We start from the raw sequence: 22252 nt of genomic DNA, 5'->3' as shown, positions 1-22252 counted from the left end.
GATGATAAATATTATTTTCATATATGTTCACAAGTATGTTATACATTGTAGAAATGATGAATAGGAATTTAGAATGGTTTTTGTATGTGTTTAAACAGGAGTCTGGCATAAAACAAAAATAGTTGATTTTATTGGAAAAGCAGGTGGCAGATGTTTCAGAAGTTGAAGATTTTTTTTTTTTATCAGCACACAAGCAAGCAACATGCATATTACAATTCGCCCAACTGTAAACATGATATGGTATATGACTCCTATATTATATACCTTTTACAGAAGTTGTTTGGTTTTCCTTTACAATTTCCCAGCAACACATTGTTTACACAAAAGTCATTTTAACAGCTAAAATGACTTTAAGAAGATCATTGACCAATGGGATTTACTTGCATATTAATGTGTTAGACTACATATTGTATGCAACCGAAGGTTCAATACATCAATTTGTGGAAACTACACATAAGCCTGTATACTAACAGAAAAAAGTAACTGTGTTTTATGTAAAGTTTAATAAAAATATATTTATTTAAATGAAACAATCTTTCAACACATGTTCATGCACGCTGCACAATTTTGATGTTTGCATGTTTATTGGGAGCATGATACTCGTGCATGTTGGTTTTGAATGTGAACAGCAGACAATGATTCTTTAGCTATCGGGTGCTCATAAAAACACTTTTATTTAACTGTAAATAATGTTTACGCAATGTCACAGCTTTCTGAAAACAAATGTCTATGTGCCCTGGGTATATGCTGCAAACAGGAATGGCGCAAAACTAAGTTGCCAAACACAATATCATCTCTTTGGTGATGTTATCTACAGCGAAGCAACACACATGACTGACCATGACAGGATAATGCCCGCCCACATATTGCACATATTGTTTTAGGCAGCATAACATTGCTGTATTGCCATGGCCAGACCACTCCATAAAACATGTCTTTGATGAGATGCAACAACCCCTACGACAGGACCAGAACCAGCCAGTTAAGCTAGCACAGTTGGCCCAACAGTCGGTCCACAACAACAAGGCCATGCCAGTGGGCCAACTGATAGGATATAGTCGGTCCACATCAACAAGGCCATGGCAGTGAGCCAACTGATAGGATATAGTCGGTCCACATCAACAAGGCCATGCCAGTGGGCCAACTGATGGGATATAGTCGGTCCACATCAACAAGGCCATGGAAGTGAGCCAACTGATAGGATATAGTCGGTCCACATCAACAAGGCCATGCCAGTGAGCCAACTGATAGGATATAGTCGGTCCACATCAACAAGGCCATGCCAGTGGGCCAACTGATAGGATATAGTCGGTCCACATCAACAAGGCCATGCCAGTGGGCCAACTGATAGGATATAGTAGGTCCACATCAACAAGGCCATGGAAGTAAGCCAACTGATAGGATATAGTCGGTCCACATTTACAAGGCCATGGAAGTAAGCCAACCGATAGGATATAGTCGGTCCACATCAACAAGGCCATGCCAGTGAGCCAACTGATAGGATATAGTCGGTCCACATCAACAAGGCCATGCCAGTGGGACAACTGATGGGATATAGTCGGTCCACATCAACAAGGCCATGCCAGTGGGACAACTGATAGGATATAGTCGGTCCACATCAACAAGGCCATGGAAGTGAGCCAACTGATGGGATATAGTTGGTCCACATCAACAAGGCCATGCCAGTGGGACAACTGATGGGATATAGTCGGTCCACATCAACAAGGCCATGCCAGTGAGCCAACTGATAGGATATAGTCGGTCCACATTAACAAGGCCATGGAAGTGAGCCAACTGATAGGATATAGTAGGTCCACATCAACAAGGCCATGCCAGTGGGCCAACCGATAGGATATAGTCGGTCCACATCCACAAGGCCATGCCAGTGAGCCAACTGATAGGATATAGTCGGTCCACATCAACAAGGCCATGGAAGTGAGCCAACTGATAGGATATAGTAGGTCCACATTAACAAGGCCATGGAAGTGAGCCAACTGATAGGATATAGTCGGTCCACATCAACAAGGCCATGGAAGTAAGCCAACCGATAGGATATAGTCGGTCCACATCCACAAGGCCATGCCAGTGAGCCAACTGATAGGATATAGTCGGTCCACATCAACAAGGCCATGGAAGTGAGCCAACTGATAGGATATAGTCGGTCCACATCAACAAGGCCATGGAAGTGAGCCAACTGATAGGATATAGTCGGTCCACATCAACAAGGCCATGCCAGTGGGCCAACTGATAGGATATTGTCGGTCCACATCAACAAGGCCATGCCAGTGAGCCAACTGATAGGATATAGTCGGTCCACATCCACAAGGCCATGGAAGTGAGCCAACTGATAGGATATAGTCGGTCCACATCAACAAGGCCATGCCAGTGAGCCAACTGATAGGATATAGTCGGTCCACAACAACAAGGCCATGCCAGTGGGCCAACTGATAGGATATAGTCGGTCCACATCAACAAGGCCATGCCAGTGAGCCAACTGATAGGATATAGTCGGTCCACATCCACAAGGCCATGCCAGTGGGCCAACTGATAGGATATAGTCGGTCCACATCCACAAGGCTAGCCAGTGGGCCAACTGATAGGATATTGTCGGTCCACATCAACAAGGCCATGGAAGTGAGCCAACTGATAGGATATAGTCGGTCCACATCAACAAGGCCATGCCAGTGAGCCAACTGATAGGACTGAGTCAGTCCATATCAACAAGGCCATGCCAGCTAGCGAACTGATAGGACACAGACAGTCCATATCAACAAGGCCATGACAGCTAGCCAACTGACAGGACTGAGTCAGTCCATATCAACAAGGCCATGCCAGCTAGCCAACTGATAGGACTGAGTCAGTCCATATCAACAAGGCCATTCCAGCTAGCTAACTGACAGGACACAGACAGTCCATATCAACAAGGCCATGCCAGTTAGCCAACTGATATAACTGAGTCAGTCCATATCAACAAGGCCATGCCAGCTAGCCAACTGACAGGACACAGACAGTCCATATCAACAAGGCCATGCCAGCTAGCCAACTGACAGGACACAGACAGTCCATATCAACAAGGCCATGCCAGCTAGCCAACTGACAGGACACAGACAGTCCATATCAACAAGGCCATGCCAGCTAGCTAACTGACAGGACACAGACAGTCTATATCAACAAGGCCATGCCAGCTAGCCAACTGATATAACGGAGTCAGTCCATATCAACAAGGCCATGCCAGTTAGCCAACTGACAGGACACAGACAGACCATATTAACCAGTTATCAGATGGCGATGACTATCACGGCTAAGTGAGCAGACGCACATATACCTGGCTCACACACTCTCCATATACAGAGCACCTGGGACACTATGATCAATTGATCAATTCTTCTTGAACATCATGATAGAAATACTTAAGTCTTTTGGCACTAAAGTTGCTGAATCATGTCTTTTAAGTCTCCTTCAATACCAGTATTGAAGTCTATACTGAAGAAGGACTTGTCTCAAAGGTGTATGTGACCTCTTTTGTACACATGTGTTCAAACATTTTTGCACATTGAGCGTGCCCCTTGGTGCTGTGGAGTCTAGCGCTGTACAAATACATTTAGGTTAAATGGCTGAGAAATATTAGAAATTCTTTGATTAAAGGGGTCCTTACCATATTTCTGATATAAAAAATGGTGGATTTAAGAGATTTATAGATTCGTATATTATAGCCAAAGAAGAACATAGAGTCATCCATATCTCCCGAGGAGTGAGAAATATTGTTTAATGCCACAGTCAGCAACTTTCCAGTTATAGCACAGCAGCCTGTATACCTGTGAAAATCCGGGGTAGCATAGGTCTTCAGCAAACAATGTTTGCCGTGAGACCCGGGATAGAATAGGTCTTCAGCAACCCATGCTTGCCATGAGACCTGTGAAGATCCAGGATAGAATAGGTCTTCAGCAACCCATGCTTGCCGTGAGACCTGTGAAGATCCAGGATAGAATAGGTCTTCAGCTACCCATGCTTGCCGTGAGACCTGTGAAGATCCGGGATAGAATAGGTCTTCAGCAACCCATGCTTGCCGTAACAGGCGACTATGCTTGTCGTAAGAGGCAGCTAACGGGATCAAGTGGTCAGGCTCGCTGACTTGCTTGATGTATATCATCGTATCCCAATTGCATGGATCGATGACCATGATATCAATCACTGGAGCATCTGGTCAAGACTCGATTATTTACAGACCGCCGTCATATAGCTGGGATAATGCCGAGTGCGGCATTAAACAACAAACAAACACAGCAGCCTGAAAGTAATGGAATCTGGACAAGGCAAAGCTGTAACTGAAAGCTTGAACAATGATCCATGCCATCAGGGAATTTTGACAGGTTATTTGTCATGTAAAAAGAGTCTGACCACCCGATCCCCTTCTCCAACTGAATCTTACACTGGGGACCTTGTCTCACCTGGAATCAACGCCAGAGCTCCAGATAAGCTTTTCGTGTTGTGGGTATTTTACCCATGCATTTTAAAATCACTGGGTATCAGTTATTCTATCTGGGTATTCAAATTTCTGTTACCCACTAGTTTTTACACATGTGGGTATTTAGGTTAAATATTTAAAAACACTATTCATCCAGTCCCTGCAAACTGGTGTTGTGTGGGTTTGAGAGCTTTATAGGACTCAAAAATACCACGATACTTCCACAAGAAAGTGTGATGGCAAATGATCATGATGTAACTGTCATCGTGGAGTTTGGCAAGGTTGACGGAATGCCCGTTTATAATTTCAAAATAAGTTGCTGATTTGCCAATCGAATACGCAGGGTTACTTCACAATATTTTGAATATACGCACAAGTTTTATTTTTGTAGCGTATCTGTAATGTTCGTTGCGTATTTGATACGCTTGGATATTATTTTACTGCGTACTTCTGCATTTCTGATGCGTATTTTACGCAGATACGCAGCTTATCTGGCGCTCTGAACACAGGCGGCAATGGTGTTCCAAACTTACTGTTCTGCTGCTGTTACATGATAACCAATCTAAAAGCTGTTCATGGAAACCTAAATTTGAATTCAGAGATGTTCACTTGGGAGGCCTTGTGCTTCAGCATGTGGAGCCTATCTCAGCTGTATATCAAACAAGTGAAAACAACAGTTGAGTCAGTATCTGTTATGTGCCATTAAATCACATCTGTGATGTCATTCTATTGTTTGAACACTCCATTATTTTTCAATAATGGAGAGTTGTTTGTCAACTATACATTATCTTGAACCAACATTTGAAAAAAAATTTCCACTTGGAATAGACAGAACTATTTTTTACATTTGACAAGTGAATAATTATTTTTTATTCTGAAAAGGTGTCAACAGCGGGGTTCCAACCCGCATAATTTCATTTAAGAACATATAAATGCCAACCTCAGCTACGGCAGTACATGAATGTCTGGCATGAAAGTAACTTTTATATATTTTCATAATTTTGCATTATGTTTAAAAGATCAAAATAATATGTATATGATTTGTGTTAGAGCAGGTTACCTACCACAATGTTCATATTTCTAGCCTATTTTCTAGTAGTGAAGCCTGATGGTGTTATCAATTTGTTTGGTTGCATTTTTGAAGCCCCGAGTTAAAATGCAACATAAAAAACGAATCGCTAAAACGCACCATTTCAATGAATATGTGGGTATCATCTCACCCATTTCTTGCGAAATTGAAAATGCACAGACTGTCACGAACTGTAGTGGGTATAAAACTGTGGCCGATTCTTGGACCTACCACTCCTTCGTCAACAATGCCACGCCTAACTCAAATTCAGAGAAACCAGGCTATCGGACGTTTGGAAGCTGGGGAGTCTGTCCAAGATGTTGCCCGTCATTTGAACATTAACATAACCACAATTTACCGTCTCCTGCAGCGATACAATGCTACACAGACCACAGATGACCTTCCTCAGACCCTAGGGTCACCACACCTCGACAAGATGGGCAGATTACCTGTCACACCAGCGAAAGTGCTCGACAGACAATAGGAACACATAATCGACACATTAGCCGTGACACTGATCCGACGTCTCCGTTCCAACCACCTCAGATGTCGCCGACCAGCACGTCGTCCTGTTCTCTAACCAAGGCATCGACAAGCACGACTTCAGTGGGTACAGGGTCATCACAGTTGGCGTCATCGTGAGTGGAGGCGTGTCATCTTCTCTGATGAAAGTCACTTTTGTGTCTCCCATGCAGATGAAAGAGTCAGAATTTGGCGGCGGCGAGGTGATCGTTTCGCTGACAGAAACATTGTGGAAAGGGATCCATGGGGTGGACCTAGTGTCATGATATGGGCAGGGATTGGACTTAATGCCAGACTTGGACCCATGTGCTTTCTGAATGTTGGTCAAGGTCGGGGACACAGCGTCACTGCTCAGCGGTATATCGACCAAGTGATCAGACCCCACGTTGTTCCATTTTTTGCACATCAACACATTTTCCAGCAGGACAGCGCTCGTCCCCATGTTGCCAGAGCTACCATGGCCTTTCTGCAACAACACAACATCCGTGTTCTACTGTGGCCAGCCCTCAGCCCTGATCTGAACCTCATCGAACACTTGTGGGATGAGGTTCAAAGGCGTCTGCACAATGTGCGCCCAGTCCCTACAACTGCCGATGAACTACACACAGCTGCTCTGGATGTGTGCAGGAGGATCCCTAGGGCCTTCACAAATCGTCTGATCCACTCATACAGATGTGTGGCAGTGATCAATGCTAATGGTAGTCACACCAGGTATTGACTGACATTTTGGGTATTGACCCAAAACTGTGTAAGCCCTCTACATTTGAAAAAAACAATTATGTCATCTGCCTTTTAATACATTAAACTGTCAATCTTGCCCTATTAGTATTTCTTGTCTTTACTGTTGAAAATAAATAACATGTATACTGCATACTCGACTTGCGTTTCTTTTGCGTGTGAGTGTATATATTCTTGTTCGGGGCTCTATATTTCCTATTATTCCCGCCAGTATGCATTATCAATGTGCAAGCGATTGGTAAATAGTAGTTTAATGAGTGAGTGAATATGGTTTTACGCCGCTTTTAGCAATATTCCAGCAATATCATGGCGGGGGACACCAGAAATGGGCTTCACACATTGTACCCATGTCGGGAATCGAACCCGGGTCTTCGGCGTGAAAAATCATTCTCGATGCCACTTCTGATAAGCTTGGGTCAATGGGTCAGATATTGCCACAAATCCTCATAAAATTATGCCTACACATTTAACACATGTATATATACAAAGAGTCTGTTATGGTCTGAATAAAAATATGAACAAAATACAAGGAGTAAATAGCTTTATTGAATGAACAAGATACATAGCTAAATACAGAAAATTTGGCATAATATTTTTCAAATTCATAATTGACAGTGGCTGATTTTGTTACTCAACTCATGAAGATCAATGTTTGCAAACACAATCTGGAAGTTTGAAATAACATGATACTCCTTGTCTGGAAGAAACATTGTCAAAAGTGGTAAAAAGTGACAAAAGTAGACTAAACGTTGTCAAACAATACAAAACATCAACAGGCAAAAGAATAGACAGCAACAAAAATAGGCATATATATTTCCCAGTATATATTGGTCTGTACCACATTATTGCTATGGTCCCAAGAGTCAGGAAACATTCAGCTAATCAACCACAATGGAAATTACGATATATACTGGTACAATCAGATGATATGCACTTTCCGAACAGTTAAACCAGGCTATTTTCTCTCCCAAAGTGTTGCGTAAATGACATATACTACTCAAAAGAGTACTATAATTACTCTGTCTACAATTAATTTGTCATCCCATGACACATTAACAATAGTTTGATAGAATTTGGTGGTCCGTCTTTTGAGTAGTGTAACTTATTTGTGGAGTTGTGGAATATTCATTTTGAAAGTAAGCAACATTTTTGGCAGTCAAAATTTCATGCTGTGAAATTCCATGTTTTCATGTTTGTTGGACCTTGATAGCCATGGAATTATATAGAGAATGTTCCAGTCTTAAGGTCACATAGCATGTACAATCGAGTCATGTAACTTTCGCCTATATCGGATCATACCATTTCCCGCGTAATGTTACCAGGTAATTATAGTCACACACTCCATTCAAGTAAACCAAAGAACTGGTACAAGATTGAGAACTGATATGGTCAACATACAAAATGTATAATCAAGATAACACCATGTTTGTACCAACCTAAGTACATACATACATACATACATACATACATACATACATAATCAGCACACAGATTTGTCAATGACTAGACAAAGTAGAGATAGTGAAAAGAAATAAACAATTATACTAAATCACCTCTCAAGATGTACTGCTACAGGACTGTGATATACCCGGATGCAACTGTTATAGGATTCTGTCCCATCTTATCAATACATTTAGTTACTGTTTTGGCTTAACAGATGAAAAAATTGGAATGAAAAGCAGCCTGGAAAGTGTTCATATACTGAACCCAAAAAGTTAGTGCACACAATTTCATATGAAATATCCAAAGAACTATTCATGACCCCTAACTTGTTTGGCTTCATATATATACTAGCAACTACACTGCTTAGCAAGAATCTCTTGCCTACAGGACACATGTAACAAAAGGTAGACTGTGCTACTTGTCGTGTTGTTCTATGGGTGAAGCAGAGGGAGTGTTATTACAATAGGATACCATACATGGAAACTTTGTCACGTTAAGGAATGAGTTGAGAATCATCAGAAAATAGAATTTTACAAATCGTTATTAAATCACACCATGACATCTGTACTAACATGGATTGTACGTATAAACTAAAAATCATACTATGGCATTGTGGTATACTGTATTGCAATGAATATTTAATCAAAATCTGTGCCTTTTTTCAAACAATACTCGACTCTTAAGAGTTGTAAATTTTATTCATCAAGCTCATATTTCATGAAGCGACCTACTTATAGCTGTAGGTATATGGTAAGCAACTACAGAAGCTGAACAACAACTAACAGGACGGTCCAGGAGGACTAACGGCAGCACTGATATCCCCCGCTCTCACAGGCCTCAAGATGAAAGACATTTCACTAAATGCTTCAGTCATAGATCCCCCTTGGTCAGGCCTTCTCACATAATGCTGGTTAAGAGAAATAAATGCAGTAGAGTTTGCTAAGAATAATATAAATTTAATATTTGTTTACAAATTTAAATGTCAGATTAATTATGATTTTGTTTGCGAAAACAGTCTGTAATATGAATTGGGATATATTAATAAGTTTAATTTTATCTAATCCAAGAGCAGGGTAATTAATGTGTTTTTTTGTGAAGTTCCACACTAACAAACTTATCAAAAACATCCCTGGAGTTTGTAACATTCAGAGTTGACAGCAACTCTTTCTTGTCAGTCAGTGTTGTCTGTCAACTGAACATCCAACCTGACATACAGATCAGCCACGTACTCACTTGTGACCTTGCTCTTGCATACTAAGAAAGACCACCCACCCCCTCAAAAACATAACAACAACTAAACAACAAAAAAACCAACATATTACTGCTGATATTGGGTAGAGTGTTGATGTTTCATCTTCCAACATGTACACTAGAAGACCTGATCATCCGTGGAGGCCTCTTGACTGTCATATTACGACTCCAACACTTGGAACTTCACATTTCTTTTGTCCAGTCTCTCGATCAGACTCGTCTCGCCAAAAGCAGCACCAGGTGTGTAGACACCACCACTGGAAACACAGACGGCCAAACTCAACAAGAAAACTAGAAAACTGTTTGCATTACATGCTGTTACAGTTGGTTTGTTTGTTTGTTGTTTAACGCCGCACTCAGCAATATTCCAGCTATATGACGGCAGTCTCTAAATAATCGAGTCTGGACCAGACAATCCAGTGATTAATATCATGAGCATCGATCCACACAATTAGATAAGATCATCAACCAAGTCAGCGAGCGTGACCACCCGATCCCGTTAGTCGCCTTTTACGACAAACATAGTCGCCTTTTACGGCAAGCATGGGTTGCTGAAGACCTATTCTACCCTGGAATCTTCACAGGTCTGCTGTTACAGAAGCAGTACAACCTTTCCTGAATCACACTTGTGACATACCAATATTTCAAACTGAATGTTTCATTGAATTTACATCCATTCCTTATCATGTATTTTGAACCATTGGAATTCAGCCAATCAGGTGACAGCTAAGTAACCTAAGCTATCTGGTTACATACTACTCAAAAGAAGTTAAGGACCACACAGTTCTTAGCAATAGATTATTAAACTTTGATCCTTTTCTGTTCATATTCAAAGGATCACACATGAAGTTCAGTTAAACTATTACCAAACCAGAACATCCTTGCTGATTAACTACTGAGAAAAACATTACTGAACTATGAATTATACAACTGAAAATAAGCATTCATAACAATTTTTTACCATAAAATAAGTAAAATATTGGATTCAAAACAGCATATATGGTTAATATTAGCTTTGTCTAACCCATATTTGCAAAAGCGGCTTGGTTGAAAAAGGATGCTATGGTAGCCATATTGGAAATGAGAAGAAACTTACTCTGAAGGAAGTTTGGACTTTTCCTTGAGGATCAGAAGTCCTGCTTGTACCATGCAGATTGGGGTGGTCACATAGCCAGGCTCTGTAATCAAACAAATTAAACTTGGAATTAAAATAATAGAACAAACTAACTCTATTTTTAGACAATAAGATATCTCTGTAACATAGCAAAGACAACATACATGTAATTAACAAATGCCCGGTACTCATTAAAAAAAAACTGCTACAAAGAAAAATAAGCGAACAAGGTATGACTCTCACAAATTCCGTCCTTGAAGTCGAGGTGAGGTGAAATGGGGTTTAACGTTGCATCCAAGATTATTGTACTTACATAGCGACGAGCATGCACGTGTGTGTGTGTGTGTGTCTGCTTGTACTGGTTCGGACTGATGCTGATTTATGGTGCTAACTCACTGAGATGCCATGCCTCAGTTTCACATGAATACCCCATTTGGACACAGTATACTGACTCTGAGCCGAGCAGTCCTTGATTTAGCCTCTTAATGCCGAGAGCCAAAAAGGAGTACAACAAGTACCATCTTTTAACATATTATGGTATAACGTGGCCCGGGGAACCCCAGACCTTCTGGTCTCCAGGCGGATGCTCTACTAGGCAACGGAGGCAGTCCCGTCCTTGAAGGATAGTGAGTGAGTGAGTGAGTGAGTGAGTGAGTGAGTGAGTGAGTGAGTGAGTGAGTGAGTTGGGTTTAATGCCGCTTTTAACAGTATTCCAGTTATATCGCGGCATGTCAGCTTAATGTGGGAGGAAAGCCCAATGTGATGCAGGTCTCAGACGTTTACCACTTCGGTGAAACCCACAAGCACGGGTATGGCGCTGACAAACCTAGAAACAAAATCAGGGCGAACTGGGATTAGAACCCACAATCAAAGGTTTCTGGCGTGCCCAAGGGACACAACTCTGCACAGGGAATCGCAGCGCCTTAGACGACTGGGCCACCCATGCCCCCCTTGAAGGATAGGTTCCCAGTGCCCAAAGCTTACAATGCAGGCCTACTAAAGTGTATTGGGCAATGACAGCGTGTAACTGTGGATTGTCTTCCATCATACTCTGAGGCACTGATTGTTCTCATGAAACCCATCACCAACAAGTGGACCTGACCTGATTATTAACATGCTACCATGGTAAATCTGGAGTCCTGCAGACTGTAGTGTAAAACAACAACCACTCACAAATTTGCTCTTGGAATAGATCTTACCGATTCAGTGAGTGGGTGGGTTTGAGTGAGTGAGTGCATAAATGAGTTGCGTTTGAAGCAGCTTCCAACAGTATTTTAGATATATCACGGCTTACATCTTAAGTTGGAGGTCAGGTGAGGTGAAATTAGGTTTAACGTTGCATCCAAGATTATTGCACTTATATAGCGACATGCATGCATGTGTGTGTGGCTTCTGGTACTAGTCCGGACTGATGCAGATTAATAGTGCTTGCTCACTGAGATACCATGCCGCAGTTTAACATGAATACCCCATTCAGACACAGTATAGCTGACCAGTCCTTGTTTAAGCCCCTTAATGCCGAGCGCCAGACAGGGTAACAACAAGTACCATCTTTTAACATCTTTTGGTATGACGAGGCCGGGGATCGAACCCTGGACCTTCCGCTCTCCAGGCAGATGCTCTACCACTAGACCATGGAGGCTGTCACATCTTAAGTTGGAAGAAAGCCTAGAGTGATCCTTGTCTTAGATGTTCACCTCTTTGGGAACCCAGAAGCACAGAAATAATGCTGATAAGTCAAGCATCATGATCAGGTGGGGCTTCAAGTCCCACAATTACATGATTCTAGCAAGCATAAGGGACACAACTCGTCACAATGACAGATCACTGCCTGAGATGATTCACTTGATTTCAGTCTTTCTGTGCTGTCAACAAGAGAGCGTACCTGGTCCCATGACTTTGGTCTTTATTTTCTTGTCTGGGGGGTTCTCATGCTGTGCCTCTGGGTCGTCCAGCTTGTCACTGTAACCCTCTCCAAAGAATGTCATGGAGAAAGCGGTACCTTCAATCTGTTGAAAGCACATAGCAATTTTTAAACTGTTGTCCAAAACATGTCATGCAACTGTCAGTACGTGAACCTGTCACTGTTACTGTTTTCTCATACTTTAATTGAGGTCAACACGAAGATGTGAAGATTATACTATAAATTTATACATATTGGTGATGTATGCATAATTATGTATGACTGTATAAAGCCTGAATCTAATATACATATCAACAAATAAACAAGAATTTCATACAAAGTGCAGATGGGTAGACATGGTGGAGTGGGGTAAATTTATTTTGGTAAGATATTGTTTTCAAGGGCAATTATTATCGTCATATTTTTACTTTTCAGAACTTTTTTTTTATGCATCCATAGCACAAGATTTCCTTTTTTTGTGGCCACTTTGCAATATCTTATAACAGAAAGCGAAACTTCTGTGGGATGAGAGAGAATACACACTACAATGAGTATTGAATTAACACGGTTTCACCGTCTCCTGAATTGTCATCAAGCAAAATGTCAGCACCTGTTTCTTGCTGGGCCCGCCTCTCTTCACCAGCCCAGCTGTAAACAAGCCAGGATACTGCGGAGAAAACAATTGATTAGTCAACACTGAATTGTATGTATGAAACACTTAAGACATAAATGTCTGCTATCATTCATCTTGTTTGTAAACTCAGTCATACATTTGGGCATTCAGAAGTGAAGACATTGTGAATACTTCTGTGATATAGTGAGTGAGAATGGTTTTACGCCATGTTTAGCACTATTCCAGCAATATCAAGGCCGGGGGGACACCAGAAATGGGCTTCACACATTGTATCCATGTGGGGGATCGAACCCAGGCCCTCAGCGTGATGAGCGAATGCTTCAACCAATCGTCTGCCCCACCACCACCCCTCTCTGATATAGAACATATATACCTCATTTCAGCTGCATGCATGTTAATTTTTAATTGCAAGCAAAGCCAAAAAACAAAAAAATTCAGGTGACATCCAGGGAACACAAACAGTTAGGTCAGTAGGTCAAACAACCCTTACTTTTTTTGTACACAAATTTCGATGAATTCTCTGGATATCTAGTTAAAGATTTGATGAGAGTGTGAAATGATGTCAGTCAGGTTACTGGAAACACCTTCTTGTATGGCCTGAACTCACCATTAGGAGGAGGTTACGAGTAATGCTAAACTTGGCGAGGAGTCCGAACAGCGACCCGAATACAACCATGAGGATCATGTACAGGAAGCTGTCAACGCACAGATACGGGGAGAACTGAGTCTGGGGAGAGAAACATGATAGATGCTGTCATCGGGAGAAGGTGAAGTTGGTATACAGCCTACATGTTTGTTTGTTTGTTTGTTGTTTAACGCTGCACTCAGCAATATTCCAGCTACAGTTGTATATGACATCTGTCTGTAAATAGTCGAGTCAGGCCCAGACAATCCAGTGATTGACATCATGTGCATCGATCCTTGCAATTGGGATTGATGACATGCATCAAACAAGTCAGCGAGCCTGATCACCTGATCCTGTTTAAGTCACCTCTTACGACAAGCATAGTCCCCTTTTACGGCAAGCATGGTTTGCTGAAGACCTGTTCTATCCCAGATCTTCACTGCTTTCCATGTCAGTTTTCTTCATTTTTAATTTGTAGCAAAATTAAAGCAATGAGAATTAGTTTTCATTTCATTTCAGAAGAGTAGTCTTGGGCTAGCAGCCACGAATGAATTTTGAAGGCTGAATATATGGTGCTGACAAATCAAGGATCATAATCAGAAAAATCAGAAATCTGTGATCTGAACCAATGATCACTGGATCCTGGCACCACTAAGGGATGCAACTCTACATGTGAACTGCAGCACCAGAACACCAGAATAGTCAGAAGTATTCTGTGGCTGTACACCATGGGTTCCCTGAATACTAAAAGGTATTGTTTCCATGTATTATCATTCAATGAATGTAGAGGTAGTGATTGGCAACTTACAGGGCGCGACTTTTTCACATCATATCTGTATCTTTGTGTTCTGCTCACAACTGACTTATCACTTCCAAGGAACGGGAAGCACCACTTATCCATTAAGCCACTCTTGAACACAGCTGACCTGAAAGAATAAATAAGATGAAATTACATCTGATCAACTGAATCAATGACAGACATAGTGAGCCTCAGTATGTCTCATAACCTAGCTTGCTATTGCATAAAGGCTCGTGTTTGATAAATTTCAGAAGTTGGCGAAAGATTTTTTGTTAAATCGTGTTAATCTGAACGTTTTAAGCAGGAAATCACGATATATATTAAAAATATGGAACTTCGCGAATGTATCGTGCTAGGTTACGAGCTGTGACATAGATTTTTCATGCATATATTTTTGCATTAAACATTGTGTCCGAGCCGAGAATTCAAGGCGACGAAAGCCGAGATGTCATTTGACTTACATTACACGCAATCGCACGAAACGATGGAAATAATAACTTAGATGTAAGTTTGATTACTTTTAGATATATTTTTGTTTTTTTTTATCACTTTGTATAATATATTTAAAGATTTGTTTAAAACGTCTTTATTTTGCTCTTTGATGTGGACCCGTTGTCGAAATGTGTGTCCGAGAATTTTATTTTCAATAACATCGCGGGAAATAGTGAATAATTTTTTAATTTATCGATTAAAAATGATAAATTGAAATGGAATACGTATTTCAGACATTGTGAAATGTGACAGATTTAATAAATGAATGATATTACAGGTAGATCTAGGTCCATAAAAATATATACTATTTTGATGTGACGTGAGATAAACACATATTGATGATTTGAGATTTTCCGAGCGCGCGCCTCGGCCTCGGTTAAACGGCTCATCGTCTATAACGCCCACCAATTATTTGGACCCCATTGGTAGCGTTATAGCGAGCGATCACTGTATTTGGGGTAAATGTGTGACTCCAAATACAGGAGGTAATTTTTTTTATGTATGAGCCGATAGTAGCTGGTTTCTGATTAATGCTTTGTCATACATTAAAAAACATCCTAAATTTGGCTGCTGTCAAGAATATTACCATAAATGCTAATCAACATCTATCTTTCCACAATTTTAGGAAAAACAACACATTCATGAATCATGTAACCATGTATGGCTATTGTTGCCATGGTTTCTGACCTTCTTGGGGCCTTGTGTTTACTGCGAGGCAAGGGGTTGGGAAACAGCTGCTTTCTGATGGCAGGCAGCTCCCCCTGGTTTGCGAAGCCATGGACGGCAGATTCAAAAGTAGCGTAGTTGATTGCAGCTCCCTGGAGAGAGGTACAGGTTCAAACAGACATGAGCAAATAGTCTTGACTTAGAAAGAGGTAAATCATCCAGTTTGGTCTCAGTACAACCTAAAACAACATCACATCAGTAGTTGCAAAAGGCAAAGGCACTTTGGACAAAGGGGAATAACTCTGAACACCCTGTCAAGCCAATCTACAAAATGTACTTCATACACCAATTTCATGGTTACAATGTGTACAGACTTCACCTCAAGTGCTCATATCAATCACCGGATTGTCTGGTCCAGACTCGATTATTTACAGACCGCCGCCATATAGCTGAACATTGCTGAGTGCGGCGTACAACAACAAACCAACCAACCAACCAACCAACCAACCATCCAATCACCTCAAGTTTGATGCAGGATATTTCTACCACATTGGTAATATATCCATCCCACACATGTAATATGTACACAGTATATCCATCCCACACATGTAATATGTACACAGTATGTCCAAACACATGTAACATCCACATATGTATTAGGGCCGGGATGGGTAACTCGGGTACTCAGGTCAGGTGGGTCCTGAGTAGGACCCGGGTACCCACAGAAATTACCGGATCCATGGTTAATCATGTGATAAATTGTTTAATGACAACAAACTGACTATAGTGACTGACTATAATATTCGCATTTCTTTCTGACGATTCACACATTCCTTCTGACTTGTATATGTTTTAGTAAAGATAAAGCTTTAGTCAACTTCTGTGTACACATCATCTGATTGTTTGATACATATGTAACTAAATAATTTCTGCCAGGGACATTTTGTTTGCAACTCTTGAGTGAGTGAGTGAGTGATTGAGTTGGGTTTAACGCTGCTTTTAACAGTTTTCCAGTCATATCACGGCGTGTCAGCTTAATGTGGGAGGAAAGCTCGAAGTGATGCAGGTCTCAGACATTTACCACATCGGTACAACCCACGAGCATGGGTATGGTGCTGACAAACCTAGAAACATAATTGGGGCAGACCGGGATTCGAACCCACAATCATAGGTTTCTGGCGTGTCCAAGGGACGCAACTCTGCACAGCAAATCGCGGCGCCTTAGACGACTTGGCCACCCGTGCCCCCCCAACTCTTGGGATCTCCAATGGGTACCTTGGTAGGGTTGGGTAATAGAAGGTAGGGTACCCTGGTAATAAATTTGGACTCATCCCAGCCCTAATGTCTTATGTTTTCGTTTGTTTGGTTGTTTGTTTTTTAACCCTACACTCAGCATTATTCCAGCATAATAATCAAATTTCTTTTTTTCCAAAATATTGAATCCGCTAGAGGGGGGTGCGCATTATACATGGGTGCGCACTATGCTCAAGAAACTACGGTAAAACTCTGTAAATTATTGAGTCTGGACCAGAAATTCCAGTGATTGACATCATGAGCAACTGTGATACCCTGACGTGCATCAACCAAGTCAGCGAGTCAGACCACAAAATCCCAATAGTCGCCTCTTACGACAAGCATGGGTTGTTGAAGACCAATTCTCACCCATTTCATTATGGGGTGTTTACACATATGTCCACATGATTCGTACGAATACATGTAATGTACACATGGACTATACATGCATTTAATACAAATATGATAAACCTAACATACATAATCAGCTTTCATCACCTACCTCTGGTCCTGAGGTCAAATTGACGTAACACTCCACAGAATTCAAATCACCTGAAACAGTTCAAAATAGGCTCATATTTGATCCTTCTTGTCTGTTGTCATGACAATGAAATATTGAATGTTTTTTTACACCACCACTTTACCATGAAGATATATCATGTATATCCACAAGTAAATATCATGAAAATAAATCCATCCATCTATATTCTATACAATGCCAAACATTAAACATACTAAAAAATTCTTATAAGCAAATGACACCACTTCTGAAATACACATATACAATACACAGGTTAGTGATATTGAATGGCTGTGAATTCTACCCCGGAAATGAGATGATTCATCTTCCCGAGAAGTTAACTGACTATAAAAGTCCAGCTTCCAGCATAGTCCAATCAAAATCGACATCCAGTTCGTAAACTGCCATGCAGATTTCGGTTGAATGCAGGATTTACAAAGCATGTGTACCGTCAACATAGCATCAACAGATATTTTCCAAATCTTTTCATGCTTTAAATCAAGGTGCTCAAGTGATTTGATGCACTTCGTGAAGTAAATCCCCTTTTATTACAATATAGATCTTAATTATCGATCAGATCATCTTCACTGGGCACAGTCATTTTCTTTGAAGCAAATGCAAGTGATATGAGAGTAGGAATCTGATTGGTCAAAAGGAGGGATATAGAAGGGACATAACTCGTCATAGACACTGGTGGCGCTACGATCGAAAAATCCAGCCTAGTTCGGCCAGGGTGGAAACTGGACTTTTACAGTGAGTTAACTCCCTTGCCTCGGGAAGATGTTCAGAACATACCCTGAAACTTAGATTTCATGAAGACAACGCCAAGGTCTGCAGGGATGCTGTCAAAACCACAGCTGCCGACGATGTAGACGCCAGCTTCCTTGGCTTTGGCGTTGTACAAGAGCTGCATGTTCTCCAGGTACTGGAACAAAGAGACAGGGTCAAATGGTACATTTCAGTAGCTGTAGTACCAAAGAAGACTTTACATATGGATTTCAACTTCTTTATTCCTTCAATAGTAAGTTTGGGTACAGGTGCTGGTACCTTTATCAAGCAAGTTCACTAGCAGGCTAGCACCTGTACCAAGATGTTGCACTGAAAGAACAGATAAGCTAAAATCAAGAAAACAACTTTGTCTGCATTGACAAGTGAACTTTGAACAGTACAGCGGAGGTCAAAATAACAATACTCTGAGATCCTCATTATCCCTCACCCTTTAACAATTATTTGCTTTTGTGGAATTTCTAATTTCCGTTCGTTCGTTCGTTCGTTCGTGAGTGAGCGAGCGAGTCTTTGGGGTAACAATCTATTTAAACAAGTAGGCTACCCCAGTAATCATAAGAGTCCTATGAGCTTAAATAATGTTTTACATGTAAATATATTTTATAAACAAAGCAAACAGCTTCATCTTAAAAACTTGCTTGTCTTCATTGTATTGAGTGAGGGAGTGAATCATGGCTTGTACTGAATCAGCCTTATTAATTAAAGCAGCTAGCAAACAGGTGTGGTTGACATGACAGTGAACCTAACATTCAAGGCCACACAAGATCCTGCCTGGGCATCCACACCGAAACCACTAGAAGAATGCTGTTGTGCAGGTTCTAGGCTGTTGTGATGGATTACCAGCCGATGGCAGTAATCCCAGCAACACAGAGAAAAGTTTCATTTTTTATATACTACTCAAAAGAAGTTAAGGAGCACCAAATTCTTCAATATTACTTTAGTAAACCTTTCATCCCATGACAGATTACCGGTTTCTATAGTAACATGAAACAATCGGGTGGTTCTTAACTTCTTTTGAGTAGTATATCTGAACAATCATCTTCACAGATTGGAGAAACCCATGGCTCAAACGGTTAAATATTATCTGAACTATCATTTTCATACTTTATAAGTTTATAAAACAGCCACGCAAATTATGTATCACAAATAGTATGTGAACAGTGTTTGGTCTGGCCAACTGACAGACAACAGACATTTCTACCATTTTATCAAATTGGTACTACAACCATATGTCTTTGCCATGGAATATCATCAGAAACATGGTCAAAGTCTGGCCAACTGACTGACACAGACATTTCTACCATTTTATCAAATTGGTACTACAACCATATGTCTTTGCCATGGAATATCATCAGAAACATGGTCAAAGTCTGGCCAACTGACTGACACAGACATTTCTACCATTTTATCAAATTGGTACTACAACCATATGTCTTTGCCATGGAATATCATCAGAAACATGGTCAAAGTCTGGCCAACTGACTGACACAGACATTTCTACCATTTTATCAAATTGGTACTACAACCATATGTCTTTGCCATGGAATATCATCAGAAACATGGTCAAAGTCTGGCCAACTGACTGACACAGACATTTCTACCATTTTATCAAATTGGTACTACAACCATATGTCTTTGCCATGGAATATCATCAGAAACATGGTCAAAGTCTGGCCAACTGACTGACACAGACATTTCTACCATTTTATCAAATTGGTACTACAACCATATGTCTTTGCCATGGAATATCATCAGAAACATGGTCAAAGTCTGGCCAACTGACTGACACAGACATTTCTACCATTTTATCAAATTGGTACTACAACCATATGTCTTTGCCATGGAATATCATCAGAAACATGGTCAAAGAGTTACTGCAGACTTAATGGAATTAAAACTTATACAGATTTACTGTATGGTGATGCAGACATCTGGATTTTAAACCAGCCAATTACATTAACTGCCTACATGTGTACCTTCACAACTGCAAATACAATAGTCACCATTTTAATTCCCTTGACACCACTGATACTATATTCAGAGAGCTCCCTTTAAGGTTCAAGGACAAACTGATTTAGAGAGGGTGAGTGAATGAATATTTATGAATGAATCAGTTAATTACCTAAAGTGCCCTCATGTGTACTTGCAAGACTACAAATGTAATTCAACTAATTCCCTTGAGACCACTGTTACTGTATAACATATCACTAAAAACTCTGGGACAGAAATAATACAACACTCAACGTTATTCCCTTGTCACAATGTATTTCTGCAAATTCAACATTTTTAACTTTCATAACGAAAGCAATCCTGTTTCCCGTTGTTGTTAATTAGAGTGGGCCTTGTATACCTGTGGCTCTCCGCTTATGTCAATGTGGCTTGCTCCTTCCTCGATACAAGCTCTCACCAACTGGTTGCCATGGAAACGGTACTGGAACACAAATGATTATTAGAAACTATAATGCATTAGACTACACATAACCTAAGTTTCTGTGTAGCAAGTACCATGGGATATGTGTTGACATATGATATATCTACTAGAGCTGGGACGGGTAACTAGGGTACCCGGGTACTCGGGTCTGGTGCATCCTGAGTAGGACCTGGGTACCCACAGGACTACCCGGACCCGTGGTTAGTTACGTGATATATTGTTTAATGACAAAAACTCTCTATAGCTTAGTGGTTACACTACAAGTCGCTAATGTTCGCATTTCTTTCTGATGATGCACACATTCCTTCTGACTCATATGTTTGAGTAAAGATAAGCTTCAGTCAACTTCAGTGTACACATGATCTGATTGTTTGATACATGTATCTAAATGGTCTTAGCTAGGGCTGCGGTAAAACAATTCCCAATCAGACATTTTGTTCCTATCTCTTGAGCCCTACATTGGCTACCCGGGTAGTGTTGGGTAATAGGGGGTTGGTTACTCGGGTAGTAAATTTGGACTCGTCCCAGCCCTAGTATCTACCCATTCAATAGTTGAACATTTTCACCCTTATATAACATGGTACATAGTTGTATTGTATTGTATCAATACATGTACTACAGACACACTATTTGTATACTTCCAACCTTGTATATACTTGTATTTTGTTTAAAAAGATACCTAACAGTACATAATTTGTATCATGGACAGACATTATCTCACTTCACCATTCCAGTGAACTGTTCTCTTTTATTTGAGAAGGTCATTGAAACCAAACTGAAAATGTCATGGTACACCACACATAAACACATGTCACCCACCATGGAAAGTTAATGAATCACACTAATAAAAGTTAATGAATCACACTAATGTCAACAGAATGGTCGATCATATTTCTGGAAATTAGATACATCCAGTGAACTGGCTTATTGCAGGGTCTATTTTCCTGTTCAGACTATTGTATATACCGGTACAGACCATTGTATATACCGGTACAGAACATTGTATATACCGGTACAGACCTTTGTATATACCAGTACAGACCATTGTATATTGTATATGCTTTGGTGTTGCCTTGATTAATCAATGTTGAACATTTTGCTATTTTATCATGCTTTATCAGTTCTGTACACAACAATCGCTGGCAGTACATATAATCATTTATTCCATGTCTGTTTTTTTTGCATCTCTATCTCCAAACAAGTTGATTGAGATTCTAACCCGTACAATGACAATGTTGTGTTTAATTTTATCGCATGCCTAAATACCCAGAATAACTTAATTTGATTTTTGTGTCCATTTTGTTTAATATTGCAAAAAAGCGAATGTTTCTTTTCAAAGTGTTTCAGTACATAAGAGATTGAAATGTAAAATAATTTGAAATACAGTACAGTACAGTAGTTCAGTACAGTACATTACAGTACAATGGTATAGTCAAACCTGTCACTACACCTTTAAAATGTTTCCCCACATAGCTGATATCCAATCATGTAAGGAACTGAT

General features: G+C 40.5%; 1 protein-coding gene across 1 annotated transcript in view; it reads right to left on the bottom strand.

Annotated features, from left to right (window-relative positions):
• Positions 1-7321: 7321 nt before the first annotated feature.
• Positions 7322-22252, bottom strand: part of LOC139444021 (saccharopine dehydrogenase-like oxidoreductase) — a 28538-nt gene continuing 13607 nt past the window's right edge. Inside the window, exons 3-12 of the mRNA XM_071224923.1 lie at positions 20671-20751; positions 18330-18459; positions 17517-17566; positions 15743-15873; positions 14573-14690; positions 13747-13866; positions 13116-13172; positions 12488-12611; positions 10585-10666; positions 7322-9745 (exon numbers count right to left, since the gene is read on the bottom strand). Coding sequence (XP_071081024.1) covers positions 9649-9745; positions 10585-10666; positions 12488-12611; positions 13116-13172; positions 13747-13866; positions 14573-14690; positions 15743-15873; positions 17517-17566; positions 18330-18459; positions 20671-20751 — 990 coding nt within the window. The 3' untranslated portion in view covers positions 7322-9648. The remainder of the gene's footprint in view (positions 9746-10584; positions 10667-12487; positions 12612-13115; positions 13173-13746; positions 13867-14572; positions 14691-15742; positions 15874-17516; positions 17567-18329; positions 18460-20670; positions 20752-22252) is intronic.

Source organism: Haliotis cracherodii, unplaced genomic scaffold (assembly GCF_022045235.1).
Source record: "Haliotis cracherodii isolate W230 unplaced genomic scaffold, xgHalCrac1.p SCAF_5, whole genome shotgun sequence".
NCBI lineage: Eukaryota > Metazoa > Mollusca > Gastropoda > Lepetellida > Haliotidae > Haliotis > Haliotis cracherodii.
Note: the sequence above shows the minus strand (reverse complement) of the source record. Positions and strands in the feature narration are given on the sequence as shown.